General features: G+C 48.6%; 1 protein-coding gene across 2 annotated transcripts in view; it reads left to right on the forward strand.

Annotated features, from left to right (window-relative positions):
- Positions 1-27,536, forward strand: part of LOC147108966 (myosin-7-like) — a 145,063-nt gene that overhangs the window by 68,367 nt on the left and 49,160 nt on the right. For both annotated transcript variants that reach the window (XM_086005960.1, XM_086005961.1), the window contains 8 exons: positions 5,028-5,151; positions 8,035-8,171; positions 8,969-9,224; positions 20,612-20,854; positions 22,282-22,458; positions 23,988-24,133; positions 25,485-25,575; positions 26,170-26,559. In XM_086005960.1, coding sequence (XP_085862086.1) covers positions 5,028-5,151; positions 8,035-8,171; positions 8,969-9,224; positions 20,612-20,854; positions 22,282-22,458; positions 23,988-24,133; positions 25,485-25,575; positions 26,170-26,559 — 1,564 coding nt within the window. The remainder of the gene's footprint in view (positions 1-5,027; positions 5,152-8,034; positions 8,172-8,968; positions 9,225-20,611; positions 20,855-22,281; positions 22,459-23,987; positions 24,134-25,484; positions 25,576-26,169; positions 26,560-27,536) is intronic.

The following is a 27,536-nucleotide window of genomic DNA, read 5'->3' on the forward strand; positions in this document are numbered from 1 at the left end:
TGAGGACAATGTGGTTGATGTGGTGTATATGGATTTCCAAAAGGCGTTTGATAAAGTGCCACATAATAGGCTTGCCAGCAAAGTTGAAGCCCATGGAATAAAAGGGACAGTGGCAGCATGGATTGGTTGTTTTTCAGACTGGAGGAAGGTACACAATGGGGTTCCCCAGGGGTCGGTACTAGGAACACTGCTTTTCTTGAAATATATTAATATATTAATGACTTAGACTTGGGTGTACAGGGCACAATTTCAAAAATTTGCAGATGACACAAAACTTGGAAGTATAGTGAACAGTGAGGAGGATAGTGATAGACTTCAAGAGGACATAGACAGGCTGGTGGAATGGGTGGACACGTGGCAGATGAAATTAACGCAGAAATGTGCGAAGTGATACATTTTGGAAGAAAGAATTAAGAGAGGAAATATAAACTAAAGGGTACAATTCTAAAGGGGGTGCATGAGCTGAGAGACCGGGGGTATGTGTGCACAAATCGTTGAAGGTGTCAGGGCAGGTTGGGAAAGTGGTTAAAAAGCATACAGGATCCTGGGCTTCATAAATAGAGGCATAGAGTACAAAAGCAAGGAAGTTATGATGAACTTTTATAAAAACTGGTTCGGCCTCAACTGGAGCATTGTGTCCAATTCTGGGCACCGCACCTTAGGAAGGATGTGAAGGCCTTAGAGAGGGTGCAGAAAAGATTTACAAGAATGGTTCCAGGGATGAGGGACTTCAGTTACGTGGATAGACTGGAGAAGCTGGAGTTGTTCTCCTTGGAGCAGAGAAGGTTGAGAGGAGATTTGATGGAGGTGTTCAAAATCATGAGGGGTCTGGACAGAGAGAGAGAAACTGTTCCCATTGGCGGAAGGGTCGAGAATCAGAGGACACAGATTTAAGGTGATTTGTAGAAGAACCAAAGGCGACATGAGGAAAAACTTTTTACGCAGCGAGTGGTTATGATCTGGAATGCGCTGCCTGAAAGGGCGGTGGAGGCAGATTCAATCGTGGCTTTCAAAAGGGAATTGGATAAGTACCTGAAGTAAAAAAATTTGCAGGGCTACGGGGAAAGGGCGGGGGAGTGGGACTAGCTGAAGTGCTCTTACAGAGAGCCGGCACGGGCTCGACAGGCCGAATGGCCTCCTTCTGTGCTGTAACCATTCTGTGATTCTATATGTATCCCTGCCAGTGTGCCCTGCTTTGCTTAAATTTACCCACCTGTAGCCTGGCTTATCCCCCCTGTGGGCCCACTTGTGTCGCACCAGAGGTTAATTCCAGCCATCTCACTCTGTGTACAGACATTCGCTGGGCTCTTTAGGGTTCGGGGAGAGAGATCGCCCTACGTAAGGAGCCGCTTCCCCAGACCCTCCCCCGACACAGCTGATTGGGATCCCGCAGAGCACTAGTCCAGTGGAGCCACCGAGGGAGTTTGGCCTTAATGTCAGGATTGTAGAAATATTTCTTTGTTCTATTTTTAACAAATTAATGAATAAGGGCAGGTCAATACTCAGCGTGTTATTTTAAATGTCAATAGCCCGTTTAAAAATAGTGAGGGAGCCACTACATTAAAACAGCGAGAGGAAAGTCACAGAGTGCAACAGTGACATCTGATGGCAGACCTGTCAAACTTCACACCCTCCGAATGAAAGGGTCGGCGGCAACTCTGCTGCAAGTAAATGCAGTGACTCAAATCATTGAAACAACAGGCTGCACCTTTAACATGTCGACAATCTCAAGGGCATCAGAGGAGAGGCTGCACAGTGAGGGTCGAAGATCAGGGTTGGGGTCGAAGATCAGGGTTGGGGTCAAAGAGGTTCGACAGGAGGGAAGTGATGAAGTTATGGGGTATGATAGCTGAAATCTGATATGGGGGAAGAGAAGGGGCAAAGTAACCAATAGCGGAGGGTGGAGTGAGGGACCTGTGGACAAGGACAAGGATTCTGAAATCACTACACTGAGCAACGGGAGTTAGTAAAACTGCCGAGGGCTTATGAAAAGAAGCTTTGTTATAACACCGCTTCTGGGCCCCCTCCACCCTGCCCCCACCCCCTCCACTGTACCCCGCCCCCTCCACATCACACCCTCCAACCCGCCCCCTCCACCACGCCCCCTGCACCCCGCCCCCTGCACCCCGCCCCCTCCACCGCACCCCCTCCACAGCACCCCATCCACCCTCCACCACGCCCCCTGCACCCTCCACCGCGCCCCCACCACCCCACCACCTGCACCCCGCCCCCTCCACCGCACCCCCTCCACATCACACCCTCCACCGCACCCCCTGCACCCCGCCCCCTGCACCGCACCCCCTCCACATCACACCCTCCACCACGCCCCCTGCACCCCGCCCCCTGCACCCTCCACCGCACCCCCTGCACCCCACCCCCTGCACCCCGCCCCCTGCACCGCACCCCCTCCACATCACACCCTCCACCACGCCCCCTCCACCACGCCCCCTGCACCCCGCCCCCTCCACCGCACCCCCTCCACAGCACCCCATCCACCCTCCACCACGCCCCCTGCACCCTCCACCGCACCCCCTGCACCCCACCCCCTGCACCCCGCCCCCTGCACCGCACCCCCTCCACATCACACCCTCCAACCCGCCCCCTCCACCACGCCCCCTGCACCCCGCCCCCTGCACCCCGCCCCCTCCACCGCACCCCCTCCACAGCACCCCATCCACCCTCCACCACGCCCCCTGCACCCTCCACCGCGCCCCCACCACCCCACCACCTGCACCCCGCCCCCTCCACCGCACCCCCTCCACATCACACCCTCCACCGCACCCCCTGCACCCCGCCCCCTGCACCGCACCCCCTCCACATCACACCCTCCACCGCACCCCCTGCACCCCGCCCCCTGCACCGCACCCCCTCCACATCACACCCTCCACCGCACCCCCTGCACCCCGCCCCCTGCACCGCACCCCCTCCACATCACACCCTCCACCACGCCCCCACCACCCCGCCCCCTGCACCCCGCCCCCTCCACCGCACCCCCTCCACATCACACCCTCCACCGCACCCCCTGCACCCCGCCCCCTGCACCGCACCCCCTCCACAGCACCCCATCCACCCTCCACCGCGCCCCCACCACCCCACCACCTGCACCCCGCCCCCTCCACCGCACCCCCTCCACATCACACCCTCCACCGCACCCCCTGCACCCCGCCCCCTGCACCGCACCCCCTCCACATCACACCCTCCACCGCACCCCCTGCACCCCGCCCCCTGCACCGCACCCCCTCCACATCACACCCTCCACCACGCCCCCACCACCCCGCCCCCTGCACCCCGCCCCCTCCACCGCACCCCCTCCACATCACACCCTCCACCACGCCCCCTGCACCCCGCCCCCTCCACCGCACCCCCTCCACAGCACCCCATCCACCCTCCACCGCGCCCCCACCACCCCACCCCCTGCACCCCGCCCCCTCCACCGCACCCCCTCCACATCACACCCTCCACCGCACCCCCTGCACCCCGCCCCCTGCACCGCACCCCCTCCACATCACCCCCTCCACCGCACCCCCTGCACCCCGCCCCCTGCACCGCACCCCCTCCACATCACACCCTCCACCACGCCCCCACCACCCCACCCCCTGCACCCCGCCCCCTCCACCGCACCCCCTCCACATCACACCCTCCACCCCACCCCCTGCACCCCGCCCCCTGCACCGCACCCCCTCCACATCACACCCTCCACCACACCCCCTGCACCCCGCCCCCTGCACCGCACCCCCTCCACATCACACCCTCCACCACCCCACCCCCTGCACCCCGCCCCCTGCACCCCGCCCCCTGCACCGCACCCCCTCCACATCACACCCTCCACCGCACCCCCTGCACCCCGCCCCCTGCACCGCACCCCCTCCACATCACACCCTCCACCGCACCCCCTGCACCCCGCCCCCTGCACCGCACCCCCTCCACATCACACCCTCCACCGCACCCCCTGCACCCCGCCCCCTGCACCGCACCCCCTCCACATCACACCCTCCACCACGCCCCCACCACCCCGCCCCCTCCACCGCACCCCCTCCACATCACACCCTCCACCACGCCCCCTGCACCCCGCCCCCTCCACCGCACCCCCTCCACAGCACCCCATCCACCCTCCACCGCGCCCCCACCACCCCACCACCTGCACCCCGCCCCCTCCACCGCACCCCCTCCACATCACACCCTCCACCGCACCCCCTGCACCCCGCCCCCTGCACCGCACCCCCTCCACATCACACCCTCCACCACACCCCCTGCACCCCGCCCCCTGCACCGCACCCCCTCCACATCACACCCTCCACCACCCCACCCCCTGCACCCCGCCCCCTGCACCCCGCCCCCTGCACCGCACCCCCTCCACATCACACCCTCCACCGCACCCCCTGCACCCCGCCCCCTCCACATCACACCCTCCACCCCACCCCCTGCACCCCGCCCCCTGCACCGCACCCCCTCCACATCACACCCTCCACCACCCCACCCCCTGCACCCCGCCCCCTGCACCCCGCCCCCTGCACCGCACCCCCTCCACATCACACCCTCCACCACGCCCCCTCCACCCCTTCCCCTCACCCCCTCCCCCCACCCCCTCCATCCCGCCCCCTCCCCCTCCCCTCCATCGCACCCCCTCCACCCCAGATATACTAGGCTAACTCTGCAGTTCACTAAAACGTGCTGCATTACGGGAGGTCCCCTCTCGGCTGGGCTGTGACGTTGAGCTCCTGTCTGCCTGTTCCTGGGATGTTAAAGATCCCACGGACCTACTGGAAAAATACAGAGCAACATTCTTCCACCAAACACTGCCTGGCTATTCCTCGCCCCGGTGAGTGTCCAACATATCAACAGTTGCTACACTCCAGAGTAATCCAGTGTGTGACATGCTTTGAGATGTAAAGACATTATTTACATGATTCCGATCCCATTGTTTGGTGTGTTTGGTGTATTGGAGAGTCCAGTCCCGGTGCACCAGCCTGGATTCTTGCCATAATGTGCAGAGGAAGCAGATTGTTTCAACCTTTCTATATTTACAGCTATCGTATTCTCAACCCAAGTGCTGTTCCTGAAGATAAGTTCGTTGACAGCAGAAAAGCAACAGAGAAATTGTTGGGGTCTCTCGATATCGACCACACTCAGTACAAGTTTGGTCACACTAAGGTAAGGAGAACACGCCTTTATACCAGAAACAGCTCTTAACCATTGACCACATGGTCGGAATATTCCCGTCTCCCTGGGCTGATATATGAACATAAGAAATAGGAGCAGGAGTCGGCCATTCGGCCCCTCGAACCTGCTCCACCATTCAATAAGATCATGACTGATCACCTACCTCAACTCCACTTCCCGGAACTATCCCCATATCCGATTTCCTTAATATTCAAAAATCTATCGATCTCTGTCTTGAATATACTCAACGACTGAGCCTCCACAGCCCTCTGGGGTACAGAATTCCAAAGATTCACCACCCTCTGTCCATTAACCAATCCTCAATCCATGCTAGTATATTACCCCCAGTCCCATGAGCCCTAATTTTGTGTAATAACCTCTTGTGTGGCACATAGAAACATAGAAGATAGGAGCAGGAGTAGGCCATTCGGCCCCTCGAGCCTGCTCCGCCATTCAATGAGATCATGACTGATCATCCAAATTCAGTACCCTGCCCCTGCTTTCTCCCCATACCCCTTGATCCTTTTAGCCTTAAGAAATATATCCAACTCCTTCTTGAATATATTTAATGAATTGGCCTCTACTGCCTTCTGTGGCAGAGAATTCCACAGGTTCACCACTCTCTATGTGAAGAAACTCCTCCTCATTTCTGTCCTAAATGGCTTACCCCTTATCCTTAGACTGTGACCCCTGGTTCTGGACTCCCCGACCATTGGGAACATCCTTCCTGCATCTAGTCTGTCCAGTCCTGTCAGAATTTTATAAGTTTCAATGAGATCCCCTCTCATTCTTTAAAACTCCAGCGAGTATAAGCCCAATCGACACAATCTCTCCTCATACGTCATTCCTGCCATCCCAGGTATCAGCCTGGTGAATCTTCGCTGAACTCCCTCCATGGCAAGAACATCTTTCCTCAGATAAGGCGACCAAAACTGCACACAATACTCAAGATGTGGTCTCACCAAGGCCCTGTACAACTGCAGCAAGACATCCTTGTTCCTGTACTCAAACCCTCTCGCTACAAAGGCCAACATACCATTTGCCTTCTTAACCACCTGCTGCACCTGCATGCTTACCTTCAGCGACTGGTGCACAAGGACACCTAGGTCTCGTTGCACTTCCCCTTCTCCCAATCTATTGCCATTCAGATAATAATCTGCGTTCCTGTTTTTGACACCAAAGTGGATAACCTCGCATTTATCCACGTTATATTGCATCTGCCATGCTTCTGCCCAATCACCCAACCTGTCCAAATCATCCTGGAGTTTCTTGGCATCCTCCTCACAGCACACACGCCCACCCAGCTTTGTGTCGTCTGCAAACTTGGAGATTATGGCCTAGAAATTCAGTTGGGCGCAGTTTGGGGCGCCAAGCTCGCCTGGGCGCCGGAATTACCGCTGCGAGCGGAGCCACTAGCGCCATCCCGATATTCAGTTTCAGCGCCCCAAACGGAAGCGGGCCGCTACTCGAGGCTCCCCGCGTCCCGCTTGGGGCGCTGAAACTGATTATCGCAGCGCAACGTGCCGCAGCGCCACACACTGCGGCACGGCACGCTGCGGTACTGCAAGCCTTCCTCCCACTGTTAAGGGGGAGGTGCCTGCAACAGCGCGAGCCCCGCTCGCGAGTGCCGGCAAATGAGCCCGGCACCAAGGAGAAGTGCCGGGCTCTCGGGAAACAGCCGGCAATGCCGCGGGGGTGGGGTTTAGGAGGCCGGGGACGGAGGTGCGGGCAGGCAGCCGCCAAAAAAGCGGCCGCCCCACACCTCCACCTTAATTTGCGCCACTACCGCCACAGGTAGGCCCTGTGAACCGGTCGCGATTTGCGACCGGCGTTAAAGAGGCGGGCGCGACCAAATATGGTGATCGGGGCGGGAGCGGGGCGCTGCGCACACCAATGACGTCATCGGTGGCGGCGCAGCACTACAGGCTAACGCCGCCATTAGCGCCCCACTAAATATCGCGGGAGGTGTGGCCAGTGGCGCTAAAGCCACTGAGTGCCCTCTTTGGGCGCTAACCGGTGGCGCAGCCCACTGAATTTCTAGGCCATTACATCTAGTTCCCTCGTCTAGATCATTAATATATATTGTGAATAGCTGGGGTCCAAGGACCGATCCCTGCGGTACCCCACTAGTCACTGCCTGCCATCCTGAAAAAGACCCGTTTATTCCAACTCTTTGCTTTCTGTCTGCCAACCAGTTCTCTATCCAAGTCAATACCTTGCCCCCAATCCCATGTGCCTTAACTTTACACGCTAATCTCTTATGCGGGACCTTATTGAATGCCTTTGAAAATCCAAATACACCACATCCACTGGTTCCCCCTTATCTATTCTGCTAGTTACAACTTCAACAAACTCTAACAGATTTGTCAAACACAATTTCCCTTTCATAAATCCGTGTTGACTCTGCCCAATCCTATTATTATTTTCTAAGTGCCCCGTTACCACGTCCTTAATAATAGATTCTAACATTTTCCCTGCTACTGATGGCAGGCTAACTGGTCTGTAGTTCCCTGTTTTCTCTCTCTATATTACACAAATAAATCGGCTCTAACATTGGAAATAGCTTTACTGGTGGAATATTAATTCTTAACTGTAATTCTTTATATACAAATCAATAAAATGAGGCATTTATCTGGGCCCATCCTTGCACCTCTTTCCTTCTGATTCTCTTTCTGCCCCTCTTTTATTTTCATTTCTTTCTATTCTATAATTCTAATCTAAAATCTTTCCCTTAGCTTCCTCTCCCCACTTCCTGCTCTCACCTGTTCTAATGCCACCCCCCGTCTTGTGCTAGGTTATAATCCTGCTTGCCATGACCGGCGGAATGCCCTGTCCTGTCTGCTCCTGAACTGTGTCCCTTCCTTCATGAATCAGGTGTTCTTCAAGGCCGGCTTGCTGGGTCTGCTGGAAGAAATGCGAGACGAGCGATTGGCGAAGATTCTGACTATGATCCAGGCTCGGTCCCGAGGCCGAATGATGAGAATCGAGTATCAGAAGATCATCGAAAGGCGGTAAATATCAGCTCTCGCTGAGAATGTTGGAAGTGAGGCAGACACACATTTAATTACATGGAAAGTGTTCATCCTAATAGGTCACATGTCTCAACCAACTGGTTCTAACTGGGTGAAGCTCGGCAGCTCTCCCCTATCACTGCCATGACAGTGGACAGATGGTTGGCTGGGTCTTCACTTCACCACTCCTACCCAACGTGGAAATCTAAAACTGTTCCTGTTGGCACCCTTCACTATCTGTATGTCTCCGAGACCTGAACCCTTTGTTATAGTGACCAGCTTTGTCAATTCCCTTCGTTATCGGGGTAGGGTAGTGTATGGGCTTTGTTACTGGACCAGTAATCCAGAGAACGTGAGTTCAAATCCCACCATGGGGAAGCTTGAGAATGAATTCAGTTTTAAAAGGCTGGTATCTGTAAAAGTGACCATGAAGCTGTTGCACTGTTGTAAAAACTAATGTCCTTTAGGGAAGGAAATCTGCCATCCTTACCCGGTCTGGCCTATATGTGACTCCAGGCCCACAGCAATGCGATTGACTCTTAACTGCCCCTGAAGTGGCCAAACAAGCCGTTCGGTTGTTTAATAAACCCAAACGAGATCTGGGCAAAGAATGCCGGCCTTGCCAGTGACGCCCACATCTCGAGAATGAATAATATATAAAAAAAACAAATGCACAATCTTACTGAAAGCATTGAGCTGGATTAAGGGACAATTCCCATTAAGTACTGGATAAGGGAAAATGGATTAAGGCTATGCCAAAAAAAATAATTTGTATTCATAACTTTTTTTGGAACCAGAGATGCGTTGCTCATCATCCAATGGAACATTCGCGCTTTCAATGCAGTGAAGAATTGGTCCTGGATGAAGCTCTACTTCAAGATTAAACCTCTGCTGAAGAGCGCTGAGAGTGAGAAGGAGATGGCAAACATGAAGGATGAATTCCTGAAATTGAAGGAGGCCCTAGTAAAGTCGGAGGCCAAGCGCAAGGACCTGGAGGAGAAGCAAGTCAGCCTGATCCAAGAGAAGAACGACTTGTCCCTTCAGCTACAGGCGGTAAGACACAAGGGCTGCCCATGGCCCATCGCCAGTGGACATGACCCTTTAATTGCCCCACCGCCAGTGGACATGACCCTTTAATTGCCCCATTACCAGTGGACATGACCCTTTAATTGCCCCACCACCAGTGGACATGACCCTTTAATTGCCCCACCGCCAGTGGACATGACCCTTTAATTGCCCCATTACCAGTGGACATGACCCTTTAATTGCCCCACCGCCAGTGGACATGACCCTTTAATTGCCCCACCGCCAGTGGACATGACCCTTTAATTGCTGTGCGTCTCACAGTAAATAGTCACGACCTGGTTTACTGAGGGAGTCATTTTAACTTTTATCGTCGGTGAGAATCAGCCGACAACAGATTGAGCGACAGTCTCCATCGGCCGAGCTGATTTGCTATCACCCAAAAGTTAAAATGCCCCCCAAAGAGTTTAAACTGTTTGCGAAGGGGTCCAGTGAGGCAGTGGGTTTGACACCATCCTGTTACTTGGTTTAAAGCCACCCTAGATTAGCGGAAGTGATGCTGTCTCTCTGTTGGCTGTAAGGGATTGGGCGGAGTCACTCTTGGGCCAATTGCTCCCATTTCATACTGCTGGTGATCTCACTCAGGAGGGCCACAGGAGTCCCAGTGTGGGAGTGTCTGCTTTACCCCCTAGTGTCACCCTTTCCATTAACAGTAAAAGCAGCGACCACCTCATTTAACATCTCCTCCGGGCTGGAGAAGAACTTGGAGTGGGAGGGGGAGGACCCCGTCGTTGTGGTCCACATAGGTACCAACGACATAGGTAGGACTAAGAAAGAGGTTCTGCGGAGAGAGTATGAGCAGCTCGGGACTAAATTAAAAATCAGAACCACAAAGATAGTAATCTCTGGATTATTACCTGAGCCAAAAGCAAATTGGCATAGGGTCAATAGAATCAGGGAGATGAATGCATGGCTCAAAGATTGGTGTGGGAGAAGTGGGTTTCGATTCGTGGGGCACTGGCACCAGTACTGGGGAAAGAGAGAGCTGTTCCATTGGGACGGACTACACCTGAACCATGCTGGGACCAGAGGTCTAGCGAATCGAATAACTACATAGAAACATAGAAGATAGGAGCAGGAGTAGGCCATTCGGCCCCTCGAGCCTGCTCCGCCATTCAATGCGATCATGGCTGATCATCCAAATTCAGTACCCGGTCCCTGCTTTCTCCCCTTATTCCTTGATCCCTTTAGCCTTAAGAAATATATCCAACTCCTTCTTGAATATATTTAATGAACTGGCCTCTACTGCCTTCTGTGGTAGAGAATTCCACAGGTTCACCACTCTCTGGGTGAAGAAATTCCTCCTCATCTCTGTCCGAAATGGCTTACCCCTTATCCTTAGACTGTGACCCCTGGTTCTGGACTCCCCAACCATCGGGAACATCCTTCCTGCATCTAGTCTGTCCAGTCCTGTTAGAACTTTAGAAGTTTCAATGAGATCCCCTCTCATTCTTCTAAACTCCAGCGAGTACAAGCCCAATCGACCCAATCTCTCCTCATACGTCATTCCTGCCATCCCAGGTATCAGTCTGGTGAATCTTCGCTGCACTCCTTCCACGGCAAGAACATCCTTCCTCAGATAAGGCGACCAAAACTGCACACAATACTCAAGATGTGGTCTCACCAAGGCCCTGTACAACTGCAGCAAGACATCCTTGTTCCTGTACTCGAACCCAAACTAGGGAGGTAGATAGGGTTTTAACCTAAATAAGGAAGGGGAGGGTCCCAGTGGAGAGAAATCTAGAATGCTAAAGAGAAAAGACAAGGAAGCAGTGCAGGAAAGTGATTGGGGTAAGGATAACCAGATTGTGTCAGGAAGGGACAGAGCGTACAAACAAAGGAGGGCACCAACAAATAGGGTCCGGGTAAGAACAAATGGTAAGACAAATAGGGCCATAGTACAAAAAAATGTTAAGATGTCTAAAAATGTTAAAAAGACAAATCTAAAGGCACTGTATCTGAATGCACGAAGTATTCGTAATAAGGTAGACGAATTAACAGCGCAAATAGATGTAAATGGATATGATATAATTGCGATTACGGAGACATGGCTGCAGGGTGACTGAGGCTGGGAGCTGAATATCCAAGGATATTCGATATTTAGGAAGGACAGGCAGAAAGGAACAGGAGGTGGGGTGGCGTTGTTAGTAAAAGATTAAATCAGAGCAATAGTGAGAAAGGATATTGGCTCAGAAAATAAAAATCAAGAAGATCAAGAATCAGTCTGGGTGGAGCTAAGAAGCACCAAGGGGCAGAAAACATTGATGGGTGTTGTCTATAAACCTTCAAACAGTAGTGGTAATATAGGGGATGGCATCAAACAGGAAATTAGAGATGCATGTAACAAGGGTACTACAGTAATCATGGGTGACTTTAATTTACATATAGATTGGCCAAACCAAATTAGTAATAATACTGTGGAGAATGAATTCCTGGAGTGTGTACGAGATGGTTTTTTTTAGACCAGTACGTTGAGGAGCCAACTAGGGAACAGGCTATCCTAGATTGGGTATTGTGCAATGAGAAGGGGTTAATTAATAATCTTGTTGTGCGAGGTCCTTTAGGGAAGAGTGACCATAATATGATAGAATTCTTCATTAAGATGGAAAGTGAAGTCGTCAAATCTGAAACTAGGGTCCTAAATCTAAACAAAGGAAACTACGAAGGTGTGAGGAGGAAGTTGGCTATGATAGATTGGGGAACTTCATTAACAGGCATGACGGTGGACAGGCAATGGTTAACATTTAAGGAACGAATGCATGAATTGCAACAGTTATACATTCCTTTCTGGTGCAAAAACACAAAAGGAAAAGCGGCCCAACCATGGCTAACAAAAGAAATTAAGGATAGTATTAGATCCAAAGAGGAGTCATATAAAGTTGCCAGAAAAAGTAGCAAGCCTGAGGATTGGGAGCAGTTTAGAATTCAGCAAAAAAGGACCAAGAGATTGATTAAGAGGAGAAAAATAGAGTATGAGGGTAAACTTGCAAGGAACATAAAAGCGGATTGTAAAAACTTCTACAAGTATGTAAAAAGAAAAAGATTAGTGAAGACAAATGTAGGTCCCTTACAGTCAGAAGCGGGAGAATTTATAATGGGGAACAAGGAAATGGCCGAGCAATTAAACAAATACTTTAGTTCTGCCTTCGCGGAAGGGGACACAAATAACTTCCCAGAAATGCTAGGGAACCAAGGGTCCAGTGAGAAGGAGGAATTAAAGGAAATTAGTATTAGTAAAAAAATAGTGCTGGAGAAATTAATGGGACTGAAAGCCGATAAATCCCCAGGGCCTGATAATCTGCATCCCAGAGTACTAAAAGAGGTAGCCATGGAAATAGTGGATGCATTGGTTGTCATCTTCCAAAATTCTATAGATTATGGAACAGTTCCTACAGATTGGAGGGTGGCAAATGTAACCCCACTATTTAAAAAAGGGAGAGAGAAAACAGGGAACTACAGACCGGTTAGCCTAACATCAGTAGTAGGGAAAATGCTAATCTATTATAAAGGATGTGATAACAGGACACTTAGAAAATATAAACGGGATTAGACAAAGTCAACATGGATTTATGAAAGGGGGGCAGGCGGTGACTAGTGGGATACTGCAGGGATCGGTGCTTGGGCCCCAGCTATTCACAATGGCCCAGAAATTGGTGTCGGGGGCTTCCCGCGGGTGCAAGCCCCTGACCTACACTTACATAGCGCGCCGACAGTTGAAGCCTGGCCCTGCGTGGATTTCCTGTCAGTGGCCCGGTTCAGCTCCCGGCACGCTGTGCTTGCGTGATCCAGCGGCACAGTTAGTACGATGCGCCGGCTGGGATCACGTGAGCACTGGGCAACCAATAGGAGGATGCAAAAGTTCATTCATGAGTTTGATAGTAAGAACTGTCAAACTCATGAAAACTCCGGGCGCCTAAAACAGTACTTAAACTTCAAATAAAAGTTTTTTTTTTAAATCCCACTAATTAAATGAACTATTAATAACTTTAAAAAACTATTTTAAACAATTATTCAAATTTTTGAAAAAATATTTTTTTTAAATCGGGTCTAAAAATACACTTACCTTACTGTAAAGTCTTTAAAAATAATAAACCTGTGGAAAAAAAATTCTAACTTTAATTAATAGACCACTTGCCTTTTAAAATTAAGTCCTTACGTCTGCTTTTATCACGCACGGGCAACCCTGTAAAAAAAAAGGAAGTTCAGTGCGCACGCGCAGACTCCTGCACGCACGCGTTCGACCTCTGAACCCCTTGGTTCAGAGGTTCGGAAATGCCGGTTTCCCGCGCATGCAGAAAACTGGCACTTCCATCGGTCCCGCGCGTGAGTACACGGTGCTTACTCGCGCGTTGGGACACTAATTTCTGGGCCAATATATATCAATGATTTGGTTGAGGGAACCAAATGTAATATTTCCAAGTTTGCTGACGACACGAAACTAGGTGGGATTGTGAGTTGTGAGGAGGATGCAAAGAGGCTTCAAGGCGATTTAAAGTGGGCAAATACATGGCAGATGCAGTATACCGTGGATAAATGTGAAGTTATCCACTTCGGAAGGAAAAACAGAAAGGCAGAGTATTATTTAAATGGTGATAGATTGGGAAATGTTGATGTACAAAGGGACTTGGGTGTCCTTGTACACCAGTCACTGAAAGCAAACATGCAGGTGCAGCAAGCAGTTAGGAAGGCAAATGGTATGTTGGCCTTCATTGCAAGAGGATTTGAGTACAGGAGCAAGGATGTCTTACTACAGTTATACAGGGCCTTGGTGAGGCCATACCTGGAGTACTGCGTACAGTTTTGGTCTCCTTACCTAAGAAAGGATATACTTACCATAGAGGGAGTGTAGCAAAGGTTCACCAGACTGATTCCTGGGATGGCAGGACTGTCGTATGAGGAGAGATTGGGTCGACTAGGCCTGTATTCACTAAAATTTAGAAGAATGAGAGGGGATCTCATTGAAATGTTTAAATTCTGACATGGCTAGACAGACTGGATGCAGGGAGGATGTTTCCCCTGGCTGGGTGGTCTAGAACAAGGGGTCACAGTATCAGGATACGGGGTAGGCCATTTATGTCTGAGATGCGGAGAAATTTCTTCACTCAGAGAACATAAGAAATAGGAGCAGGAATAGGCCACTTAGCCCCTCGAGCCTGCTCCGCCATTCAATAAGATCATGGCTGATCTTGGGCTCAAAGCCACTTCCCTGCTTGCTCCCCATAACCCTTCGCTCCCTTATCTTGCAAAAATCTATCCCCACCTTAAATGTATTTAATGACCCAGCCTCCACAGCTCTCTGGGGCAGAGAATTCCACAGATTTACGACCCTCTGAGAGAAGAAATTCCTCCTCATCTCAGTTCTAAAAGGGCGACCCTTTATTCTGAAACTGTGCCCCCGAGTTCTAGATTTCCCCACGAGGGGAAACATCCTCTCTGCATCTACCTTGTCGAGCCCCCTCAGTATCTTATGTTTCAATAAGATTACCTCTCATTCTTCTAAATTCCAATGAGTATAGGTCCAGCCTGCTCAACCTTTCCTCACAATTCAACCCCCTCATCTCTGAAATAAACCTAGTGAATTGTCTCTGAACTGCCTCCAATGCAAGTATATCCTTCCTTAAATAAGGAGACCAAAACTGTACGCAGTACTCAAGGTGTGGTCTCACCAATACCCTGTAGAGTTTTAGCAGGACTTCCCTGCTTTTATACTCCAACCCCCTTGAAATAAAGGCCAACATTCCATTTACCTTTTTGATTTCTTGCTGTACCTGCATGCTAACTTTGTGTTTCATGCACAAGGACCCCCAGGTCCCTCTGAACTGTAGCATTTTGTAATCTCTCTCCATTTAAATAATAATTTGCTTTTTTATTTTTCCTGCCAAAGTGTATAACCTCGCACTTTCCCACATTATACTCCATCTGCCAAATGTTTGCCCACTCAATTAGCATGTCTATATCCCTTTGCAGATTCTTTGAGTCCTCTGCACAACTTTTTTTCCCACCCATCTTTGTATCATCCGCAAATTTGGCTACATTACACTTGGTCCCCAGCACCGATCCCTGTGGCACCCCACGAGTTACCGTTTGCCAACTGGAAAATGACCCATTTATCCCGACTCTCTGCTTTCTGTTAGTTAGCCAATTCTCTATCCATGCTAATATATTACCCCAATTCCGTGAGCTCTTATCTTATGCAGCAGCCTTTTATGTGGCACCTTATCGAATGCCTTCTGGAAATCCAAATACACTACATCCACTGGTTCACCTTTGTCCACCCTGCTCATTACATCCTCAAAGAACTCCAGCAAATTTGTTAAACATGATTTCCCTTACATAAAACCATGCTGACTCTGCTTGACTGCATTATGATTTTCCAAATGCCCTGCTACTGCTTCCTTAATGAAGGACTCCAGTATTTTCCCAACGACAGATGTTAGGCTAACTGGTCTATAGTTTCCTGCTTTCTGTCTCCCTCCTTTCTTAAATAGGGGTGTTACATTTGCGGTTTTCCAATCCGCTGGGAGCTCTCCAGAGTCCAGGGAATTTTGGTATATTGCAACCAATGCATCCACTGTCTCTGCAGCCATTTCTTTAAGACCCTGGGATGCAGGCCATCTGGTCCAGGGGACTTGTCATCTTTTAGTCCCATTATTTTACCAAGTACTATTTCCTTACTGATAGTGATTGTCTTTAGTTCCCCCCTCCCTGTGGCCCCTTGATTATCCATTATTGGGATGTTGTTACTGTCTTCTACCGTGAAGACAGATACAAAATATTTGTTCAGAGTCTCTGCCATTTCCCCGTTCCCCATTATTAATTCCCCAGTCTCATCCTCTAAGGGACCAACATTTACTTTAGCTACCCTCTTCCTTTTTATATACCTGTACAAGCTCTTACTATCTGTTTTAATGTTTCTTGCCATTGTTCATCTTCTCTCTCTATTATTTTTTTAATCATCCTTTGCTGGTTTAAAATTTTTTCCCAATCCTCTGGTCTCCGACCAATCTTGGCAACATTGTATGCCTTCGTTTTCAATTTGATGCCATCCTTTACTTCCTTAGTTAGCCACGGATGGTGCTCCCTTCTCTTAAAATCTCTCTTTCTCACTGGAATATATTTTTGTTGAGAGTTATGAAATATCTCCTTAAATGTCTGCCACTGCATTTCAACTGTCTTACCCTTTAATTTATTTTTCCAGTCCACTTTAGCCAGTTCTGCCCTCATGCCATTGTAATTGCCTTTTCTTTAAGATCAGGACACTGGTTTGAGATACAACTTTCTCACCCTCCAACTGAATTTGAAATTCAACCATGCTATGATCATGCAAGGGGGAGGGATTCAAATTCCTGGGACACTGGAACCGGTTCTGGGGGAGGTGGGACCAGTACAAACTGGATGGTTTGTACCTGGGTGGCACCGGGACCGATGTCCTAGGGGGAGTGTTTGCTAGTGCTGTTGGGGAGGGTTTAAACTAAAATGGCAGGGTGTTGGGAACCTGTGCAGGGAGACAGAGGAAAGGGAAGCAAGAATAGAAACAAAAGACAGGAAGGAGAAAAACAAAAGTGGAAGGCAGAGAAATCAAGGGTGTAAATCAAACAGGGCTACAGTAAATAATAATTCTAAAAGGACTGAGTGTTACAAAAAACAAGCCTGAAGGCTTTGTGTCTTAATGCGAGGAGCATTCGTAATAAGGTGGATGAATTAGCTGCGCAAATACATGTAAACGGATATGATATAATTGGGATTACGGAGACATGGCTCCAGGGTGACCAAGGCTGGGAATTCAACATCCAGGGGTATTCAATATTCAGGAAGGACAGGTAAAAAGGAAAAGGAGGTGGGGTAGCATTGCTGGTTAAAGAGATTAACACAACAGTAAGGAAGGATATTAGCTCTGATGATATGAAATCTGTATGGGTAGAGCTGAGAAATACCAAGGGGCAGAAAACGTTAGTGGGAGTTGTATACAGACCCCCAAACAGTATTGCTGAGGTTGGGGATGGCATTAAACGGGAAATTAGAGACGCATGCAATAAGGACACAGCAGTTATCATGGGTGACTTTAATCTACATATAGATTGGGCTAACCAAATTAGTAACAATACTATGGAGGAGGAATTCCTAGAGTGTATACGGGATGGTTTCCTGGACCAATATGTCGAGGAACCAACTAGAGATCAGGCCATCTTAGACTGGGTATTATGTAATGAGAAAGGATTAATTAGCAATCTTGTTGTGCGAGGCCCCTTGGGGAGGAGCGATCAAAATATGTCGTATTCTTCATTAAGATGGAGAGTGAAGTAGTTGACTCAGAGACTAAGGTCCTGAATTTAAATAAAGGAAACTGCGATGGTATGAGGATGCGAGTTGGATAGGATGGATTGGGGAACGTTACTTAAAGGATTGACGGTGGATAGGCAATGGCAAACATTTAAAGATCGCATGGATAAACTACAGAATTTGTTCATCCCTGTTTGGCATAAAAATAAAACAAAAAAGGTGACTCAACCGTGGCTAACAAGGGAAATTAGGGATAGCATAAGATCCAAGGAGAGGACATATAAATTGGCCAGAAAAAGCAGCAAACCTGAGGATTGGGAGCAGTTTAGGATTCAGCAAAGGAGGACAAAGGGATTAATTAAGAGGGGGAAAATAGAGTATGAGAGTAAGCTTGCAAGGAACATAAAAACTGACTGTAAAAGCTTCTATAGATATGTGAAGAGAAAAAGATTGGTGAAGTCAAGCGTAGGTCCCTTGCAGTCAGAATCAGGGGAATTTATAATGGGGAACAAAGAAATAGCAGACCAATTAAATACATACTTTGGTTCTGTCTTCATAAAGGAGGACACAAATAACCTTCCAGAGATGTCAGGGAACATAGGGTCTAATGAGAGGGAGGAATTGAATGAAATCAGTATTTGTAGGGAAATGGTGTTAAGGAAATTGACGGGATTGAAGGCCGATAAATCCCCAGGGCCTGATAATCTACATCGTAGGGTACTTAAGGAAGTTGCCCCAGAAATAGTAGATGCATTGCTGGTCATCTTCCAAAATTCTATAGACTCTGGAACATTTTCCATGGATTGGAGGGTAGCTAATGTAACCCCACTATTCAAAAAAGGTGGTAGAGAGAAAACGGGGAATTATAGACCGGTAAGCCTGACATCGGTAGTGGGGAAAATGTTGGGAGTCCATTATAAAAGATGTAATAGCAGAGCACTTGGAAAACAGTGACAGGATCGGACAAAGTCAACATGGATTTACAAAAGGTAAATCATGCTTGACTAATCTACTGGAATTTTTTGAGGATGTAACTGGTGGAATAGATAAGGGAGAACCAGTGGATGTGGTGTATTTGGACTTTCAGAAGGCTTTCGATAAGGTCCCGCATAAGAGATTAGCGTGTAAAGTTAAGGCACATGGGATTGGGGGCAAGGTACTGACTTGGATAGAGAACTGGTTGGCAGACAGGAAGCAAAGAGTTGGAATAAACAGGTCTTTTTCCGAGTGGCAGGCAGTGACTAGTGGGGTACCGCAGGGATCGGTGCTAGGACCTCAGCTATTCACAATATATATTAATGATCTAGACGAGGGAATTAGATGTAATATCTCCAAGTTTGCAGACGACACAAAGCTGGGTGGGCGTGTGTGCTGTGAGGAGGATGCAGAGAAACTCCAGTATGATTTGGACAGGTTGGGTGATTAGACAGGTTGGGTGATTGGGCAGATGCATGGTAGATGCAGTATAATGTGGATAAATGCGAGGTTATCCACTTTGGTGGCAAAAACAGGAAGACAGATTATTATCTGAACGGCAATAGATTGGGAAAAGGGGAAGTGCAACGAGACCTGGGAGTCCTTGTGCACCAGTCGCTGAAGGTAAGCATGCAGGTGCAGCAGGCGGTTAAGAAGGCAAATGGTATGGTGGCCTTCATAGCGAGAGGATTCGAGAACAGGAGCAAGGATGTCTTGCTGCAGTTGTACAGGGCCTTGGTGAGACCACACCTTGAGTATTGTGTGCAGTTTTGGTCGCTTTATCTGAGGAAGGATGTTCTTGCCATGGAAGGAGTTCAGCAAAACTTCACCAGACTGATACCTGGGATGGCAGGAATGACGTATGAGGAGAGATTGGGTCGATTAGGCTTTCGCTAGAGTTTAGAAGAATGAGAGGGGATCTCATTGAAACTTATAAAATTCTAACAGGACTAGACAGACTAGATGCAGGAAGGATGTTCCCGATAGTCGGGGAGTCCAGAACCAGGGGTCACAGTCTAAGGATAAGGGGTAAGCCATTTAGGACTGAGATGAGGAGGAATTTCTTCACCCAGAGTGGTGAACCTGTGGAATTCTCTACCACGGAAGGCAGTTGAGGCCAATTCATGAAATATATTCAAGAAGGAGTTAGATATATTTCTTAAGGCTAAAGGGATCAAGGGGTATGGGGAGAAAGCAGGGACAGGGTACTGAATTTGGATGATCAGACATGATCTCATTAAATGGCAGAACAGGCTCAAGGGGCCAAATGGCCTCCTCCTGCTCCTATCTTCTATGTTTCTATGATCACTCTTTCCTAGAGGAGCCTTTACTATGAGATCATTTATTAATTCTGTCTCATTACACAGTACCAGATCCAAGGTAGCCTGCTCCCTGGTTGGTTCCAGTACATACTGTTCGAGGAAACCATCCTGGATGCACTCTACGAACTCCTCCTCAAGGCTACCATGGCCAATTTGACTTGTCCAATCAATATGGAGATTAAAATCACCCATGATTATTACCGTACCTTTTCTACAGGCCTCCATTATTTGTTGATTTATACTCTGTCCAACAGCATTGCTACTGTTTGGGGGCCTGTAGACTACGCCCACCAGAGACTTTTTCCCCTTATTATTTTTTATCTCCATCCAAACCGATTCTACATCTTGATCTTCTGAGCCAATATCACTTCTCACCACTGCACTGATTCCATCCTTTACCAACAAAGCCACTCCACCTCCCTTTCCTTTCTGTCTATCCTTCCGATAGGGTGGTGAACCTGTGGAATTCTCTACCACAGAAGGCTGTGGAGGCCAAGTCACTAAATATATTTAAGGAGATAGATTGATTTCTAGACACAAAAGGCATCAAGGGGTATGGAGAGAGAGTGGGAATATGGTATTCAGATAGCGGATCAGCCATGATCATATTGAAAGGTGGAACAGACTCGAAGGGCTGAATGGCCTACTCCTGCTCCTATTTTTCTATGTTCTATGTTTTCTATGAAAAGGCTGAGCGCTCCACTTTAACATTCAGTTGTGTTCACACACGTCAGGATCATTGAGAGCTGACATTAACAAGTGTGCGATTTGTGTCTCTAGGAACAGGACACGCTCGCTGATGCAGCTGAACGATGCGACCTGCTAATCAAATCGAAGATTCAGTTAGAGGCAAAGGTTAAGGAACTAACGGAGCGACTGGATGATGAGGAGGAGATGAATGCTGAGATGACTGCCAAGAAACGGAAATTAGAGGACGAGTGCGCGGAACTGAAGAAAGACATCGATGACCTAGAAATCACACTGGCCAAAGTGGAAAAGGAGAAACATGCAACAGAAAATAAGGCGAGATTTGCATTTAGCAAAGATTACAAGTTGCTGACTCTCTCTCCCCCCTATTTCAGTTTCTACATTCCTGGTATCGACTGTGGGTGGATACATCACGGCAGTGGTGGTATCCTCGGGATCTTCCTTCCCTTTTGGGGGCAAGTGCCCTGCCTCCCAGCACCTCCTCCACTCTCATCCCCACCCCACTCCCCTCGCTCCTCCCCTCCCGCATCCACCCCTCGACCCACCCCGTTCCCTCCCCATCTCCCTCCACCCCCCCGCCCTCCCCCTTCCTCAGTGTTATACAGGGACAGATCTGTGCCCCCCAGTACTGTACCCCAGTGTTATACAGAGACTGACCTGTACCCACCAGTACTGTACCCCAGTGTTATAGAGAGACAGACCTGTACCCACCAGTACTGTACCCCAGTGTTATAGAGAGACAGACCTGTACCCACCAGTACTGTACCCCAGTGTTATACAGTGACTGACCTGTGCCCCCCAGTACTGTACCCGTGTTATACAGTGACAGACCTGTACCCACCAATACTGTACCCCAGTGTTAGTGACAGACCTGTACCCACCAGTACTGTACCCCAGTGTTATACAGTGACAGACCTGTACCCACCAGTACTATACCCCAGTGTTACACAGTGACAGACCTGTACCCACCGGTACTGTACCCCAGTGTTAGTGACAGACCTGTACCCACCGGTACTGTACCCCAGTGTTATACAGTGACAGACCTGTACCCACCAGTACTGTACCCCAGTGTTATACAGTGACAGACCTGTACCCACCAGTACTGTACCCCAGTGTTACAGTGACAGACCTGTACCCACCAGTACTGTACCGCAGTGTTATACAGTGACAGACCTGTACCCACCAGTACTGTACCCCAGTGTTAGTGACAGACCTGTACCCACCAGTACTGTACCCCAGTGTTATACAGTGACAGACCTGTACCCACCAGTACTGTACCCCAGTGTTATACAGTGACAGACCTGTACCCACCAGTACTGTACCCCAGTGTTATACAGTGACAGACCTGTACCCACCAGTACTGTACCCCAGTGTTACAGTGACAGACCTGTACCCACCAGTACTGTACCCCAGTGTTATACAGTGACAGACCTGTACCCACCAGTACTGTACCCCAGTGTTACAGTGACAGACCTGTACCCACCAGTACTGTACCCCAGTGTTACAGTGACAGACCTGTACCCACCAGTACTGGATCCTGGTGCCTCAGGCCCTTCACCCATTTCGCCATCAGGGTAACTCTGAACTCATTTAGGGAAATCTATAGTTGGTGCGAACGCTAAAACTCACATGTTGCCTCTGTTTCCAAGCAGGCGTGAGGCTGAAGGATGAGAATGACCCTCTCGCCCAGCAATGAGCTATTAGTTGGTTTGTAATTCCATGTCTCTTGATGCAATTTCTAGGTTAAGAATCTTACGGAAGAAATGGCGTCTCTGGATGAAACCATCATTAAGCTCAGTAAGGAGAAGAAGGCTCTGCAGGAGGCTCATCAGCAGACCCTGGAGGACCTGCAGGCCGAGGAGGACAAGGTTAACACTCTGACCAAAGCCAAGGCCAAACTTGAGCAGCAAGTCGATGATGTGAGTGAAAATTAAAGTTTAAAATGACCAGTTTTAAGATTCTAGCTGAATGTTGGCTCAAATCCCAAGCTAGTTTCAAAACCCCAGGTCATTTATTGATGTAGAGCGAGTCTGAGTGTTCGCTGTGGGATGGATTCTTTTGTTACTTTCCCAAGGTGCTTCACAGGAGTGTAATCAAACAAAATCTGACAATTGCAAAATATATTCAAGACGGAGTTGGATATATTTCTTGAGGCTAAAGGGATCAAGGGATATGGGGAGAAGGCAGGGACAGGGTACTGAATTTGGATGATCAGCCATGATCTCATTAAATGGTGGAGCAGGCTTGAGGGGCCGAATGGCCTACTCCTGCTCCTATCTTCTATGTTTCTATGAAGCAGTGAGGGTCCGGACATCGATCCTGGGCGCTCAGTCTAACATAAACCCTCTGCTACGCCCTACTTTTCAATCAACTTCTTATTCATTCTTATGCTGAATCTCCAACACCTTGAGTTAAACTGATAAGAGTTTTGTGCAAAACTTTCTAGAAGTTGAGGTAGACCATGTCGTAGAGTTTCTACATTTCACCCAGGTTGAAGGAGTCGGTCAAACAGCCCATCTCGATCTGACTGCGTTTACTGGACAATTACTGTAAAAATAGACCTGGAAAAACCCGCGATATTTCAGGGGGATTCAGGGTGCTATTGGGACGGGTGGGGGTGGGTTTTGGGGTGAGATCCAGTTCCAGGGTCTTGACCCCTTTAGGCAGCGTCAGGGTTTCTCAGGTATTGGGGCAAATCTTCTCGTGTCCGCCCCCCTTTTGTTGATGTACGGAGCACAAATTCCACCAATCAAAAGCTTCTTCCCTCATTTCTTTGAGGTGATCGGCAGCCTGGAGCAGAGGAGACCTTAAACAGACGAATAATTCTAATTTACCTGAACCTTTACTGGTTGCGAGTCCATCGCAGGTGCGACACTGAGCGTGCCTGGGGTTAAACTCATGTCCGGTCCAAATGCTGTCATCGGATCCTGACTTTGAGATATTGCTGCGGCTCCATTTCCCTGTGGCAGGATCGACCCCCGCACCGGGAAACCATGTGCTCAAAATGGCGGCTCTCATCAGAAAGGGCCCCAACCGCTTTTCCCCGCCCGCTCTCGCCGGGTTATAATCGGCCCTACTCTCTCGCAAAGTTCCCACAGCTCTCTCCTCTGGTACAATTAACGCATGACTCACCATCAGCAGGTTAAGGCAGTGATGTCCCGCTCGCACCTGGTCATGTTTCCTGGGATTTGAGCAGAGCTGAAAATTCACGTCAGAATAAAATTAGATATAAATTTGATTTGAATTGGAAATTAACTTTACGCTCCATTCTGGTGACATCGATTCCGCTATCATAAAATATTTCCATGAATTAAGAAAATATTCTGTTCTGATCATCCTTGCGATACAATCAGAGGTGGTGAATTTCTACCAGCTACGTGTTTGAAGCCAATGCCTTTCTGCTGATTGTCGTGTGTTTGCCGATAACTTCCTTTCATTTCCACGGCAGCTCGAAGGGTCTTTGGAACAAGAGAAAAAACTCCGAATGGATCTGGAGCGAGCCAAACGGAAACTGGAGGGAGATTTGAAACTAACTCACGAGAGTGTGATGGATCTGGAGAATGATAAACAGCAGCTGGAGGAGAGGCTGAAGAAGTGAGTGTGACATTTTTACACACTGTGTCTGCACTATTCCCGGTAAAAGGGTACCCTCACTTCCCACAGGCGTTTCCTCTTCCGGTTGATTTGAGGCATGTCATGTCCCCGACTGGGCTCTTCCTTCCCCCAATTGGTGACAATCGCATTTTAATACAGTGTTCCTACACCACTTGCTCGCTAGATCCACAACACATCAGGAGCACGATTCCCGTCACAAGTTTATACAATGTTTAGACTGAAATCTGCGAGTTTGTACAACACAGGCAAGCAATCAAAGCAAGTCTCCATTCAGTGCAGAGGAGATTTATTAGAATGGTTCCAGGGATGAGGGACTTCAGTTATGTGGAGCGACTGGAGAAGCTGGGTTTGTTCTCCTTAGAGCAGAGAAGGATAAGGGGAGGTTTGATAGAGGTGTTCAAAATCATGAAGGGTTTTGATAGAGTAAATAAAGAGAGACTGTTTCCAGTGGTAGGAGGGTCAGTAACCAGAGGACAGATTTAAGATCATTGGCAAAAGAACCAGAGGGGGAGATGAGGAGAATTTTGTTCACGCAGTGAGTTGTTGTGATCTGAAATACGCTGCCTGAAAGGGTGGTGGAAGCAGATTCAATAATAACTTTCAAAAGGGAATTGTTTGCAGGGCTCTGGGGAAAGAGCAGGGGGAGTGGGGCTAATTGGAGAGCTCTTTCAAAGAGCTGGCACCTACACTATGGGCCGAATGGCCTCCTTCTGTGATGTCATTCTATGATTCTGTGAGTTATACCGGAAGGTCCAAGTTCCATCTGCAATTTGTGTCAAGATTCCTGATCTGAGTCAGCGGGTAAGAAACAATTCACTTCATGGCTCTTGTATAATGATCGTTATGCGGGGGCTGATGGACACTGCACACGTGTGGCTGTCACAACACAAAAGGCATCAAGGGGTATGGGGAGAGAGCGGGAATATGGTATTGAGATAGAGGATCAGCCATGATCATATTGAATGGCGGAGCAGGCTGGAAGGGCCGAATGGCCGACTCCTGCTCCTATTGTTCTATGTTTCTCTGAGCTCATTGTTAAACATATTAATAACGCTCACTGACTAGACTCACACATAAACAATGGCCACTTAGCCAAGTTAGCACAGGGGAGGCGGGGCCCAGGAAACTGCAGCAAACTTGGCACAGACTAGGGATCGAGGCTAATTCACCAATCATGGCGTGACCACACCTTCCAATTAGGTTTGTAAATGCATGTCATGTGACATTCCTGTCAATCGAGTATTAGTAAACATAAGCAAGGAAATTTCGGGTAATCTTACCCCACGTATCAGACTGTGACCTGAATGCACATTCGCTTTGTTCTTCACAGGAAGGATTTTGAAATAAATCAGCTAAACTCAAAGATCGAGGATGAAGGGGCCCTTGTCATTCAACTCCAAAAGAAGATTAAGGAACTGCAGGTAAATGGGAGCTGCTCCTGAAAATCCTGAACCATAGGAAATGAATTCATTCATTCACAGTCCAGTGACACACTGGTTTGCTGTGGCATGGAATGGTAACAGGTCCACTGGTGCCAGTGGCAACTCACCATGTGTCCTCTAAATAGCAGCAGATTGGCACAACTGATTGTCCTTTCATCTCTGCGATCTGGCACATTAACCGTCACCATTCCTTACACATGGTCGGGTGATGGTCCTGTCTCCTTACTGCAAGGCTCCTATGAAATAAATTTTGAACACTTTCAGCCCAGCTCCTTGTGAGCATTGGCCCATGGGATTAAATTGACAAAATCAGTCAGACGTTCCACAAACAGCTAGGAATATCAGTCTGGGGCAGTAGAGTTTGAAATTGGGCCAGGCACATGTGAGCAGAGTAAAGGAGCTATGTTCGATCACTTGATGTTGAGAATGACACTGGTTCCCAAAATAGAAGACTTCCATTTTAATGGACAAGATGTTCCTCCCCATCTCTAAAATCAGCCCATTTTACGGGATAATTCTGAATATTTAATTAGTCAAGTCCCAATTCTGATTATTTTTTGCCCCTCTAACTAGGCTCGAATTGAAGAGCTAGAGGAGGAGTTGGAGGCAGAACGAGCTGCCAGGGCCAAGGTGGAGAAGCAGAGGGCCGATGTGTCCCGGGAGCTGGAAGAGTTGAGTGAGAGGCTGGAGGAAGCGGGAGGAGCGACAACGGCACAGGTGGAGATGAACAAGAAACGAGAAATCGCGCTTCTGAAACTGCGGCGGGATCTGGAGGAGGCGACTTTGCACCATGAGGCGACTGGATCCGCCCTGCGAAAGAAGCATTCTGACACGGTGGCGGAGATGAGTGAGCAGATTGACAACCTACAAAGGGTTAAACAGAAGTTGGAGAAAGAGAAGAGCGAGCTCAAAATGGAGACGGATGATTTAAGTTCCAGCTTTGAACATGTAACTAAAGCTAAGGTGAGAAACTTGGAGAACCTTGGGTTGTAATGGGCCAGGTTCAGTTCAGGTATCGTTATTAACGCGGCTAATGATCCAGCATTGAATGGTAACGGAATAACAACCACATTTACTGTCTCGTTAAAGATAACTCTACATTCTAATTGGTTCTGCTTAATTGAAACGTTAGAGAACCATCTAGAAATTCCTATATGTACTCAAATTGAAACATCAACACTTACTGATGTTAAGAGAACGCTTATAATTTCTTACATACTAAAACCAATATATTATGACACCAAACATTCATTTTCATCAATCTCTGCCTAGCTGGGACACTGTTCCCTTCTGCCCATCATGCTTGTGCTGGCTCTCTGAAAGAGCTTTAGTTCGATCCCCCTATCCTTCCCTGGCTCCTTCTGTTTTCTTTTTCAAATATTTATCCACTGCCCTTTCAAAGTCTATTCTGGATTCTGCTTCCTCTACTGTACAATAGAACAATCCTTGACCCAACAACCCTCGGCATTAAAAGTCTCTCCTAACACTCTGTTCATTCTTTTAGCGCTAATCTTAAATTTCTGCCCTTGAGTTACTGACTCACCAACCATGGAAATAGATTTCCCTGATTGAAACTCATCATAATTTTGACCTCCATCAGATCTCCTCTTAACCATCTCTGTTCAACTGAAAAGAGCCCCAGTTTCTCTGGTCTCTCCTCATAACTGAAGCCTCTGATCTGAGGGATCATCTCAGTGAATTTTCTGCACCCTCTCCATGGTCTTGATATCGTTCCAGAACTGGACACAATATTCTAACTGTGGCCTAACCAATAATTACAAAAACAGCCCTCCAAAATCACCCCCAACTCTTATCAAGTTGCAAATGATTTTTGGAATACCTACAAACTAAAATATCCTTGCTATTTCCACCGCCTACCCCCCACGCCCCTGCTGGGATCCAGATCATTGAATTGCCAGTTTCCCTCTGTTAGCCTGTGC

This window comes from Somniosus microcephalus, chromosome 13 (genome assembly GCF_052327205.1).
Source record: "Somniosus microcephalus isolate GS21.2 chromosome 13, FLI_Smic_1.0, whole genome shotgun sequence".
Taxonomy (NCBI): Eukaryota; Metazoa; Chordata; class Chondrichthyes; order Squaliformes; family Somniosidae; genus Somniosus; species Somniosus microcephalus.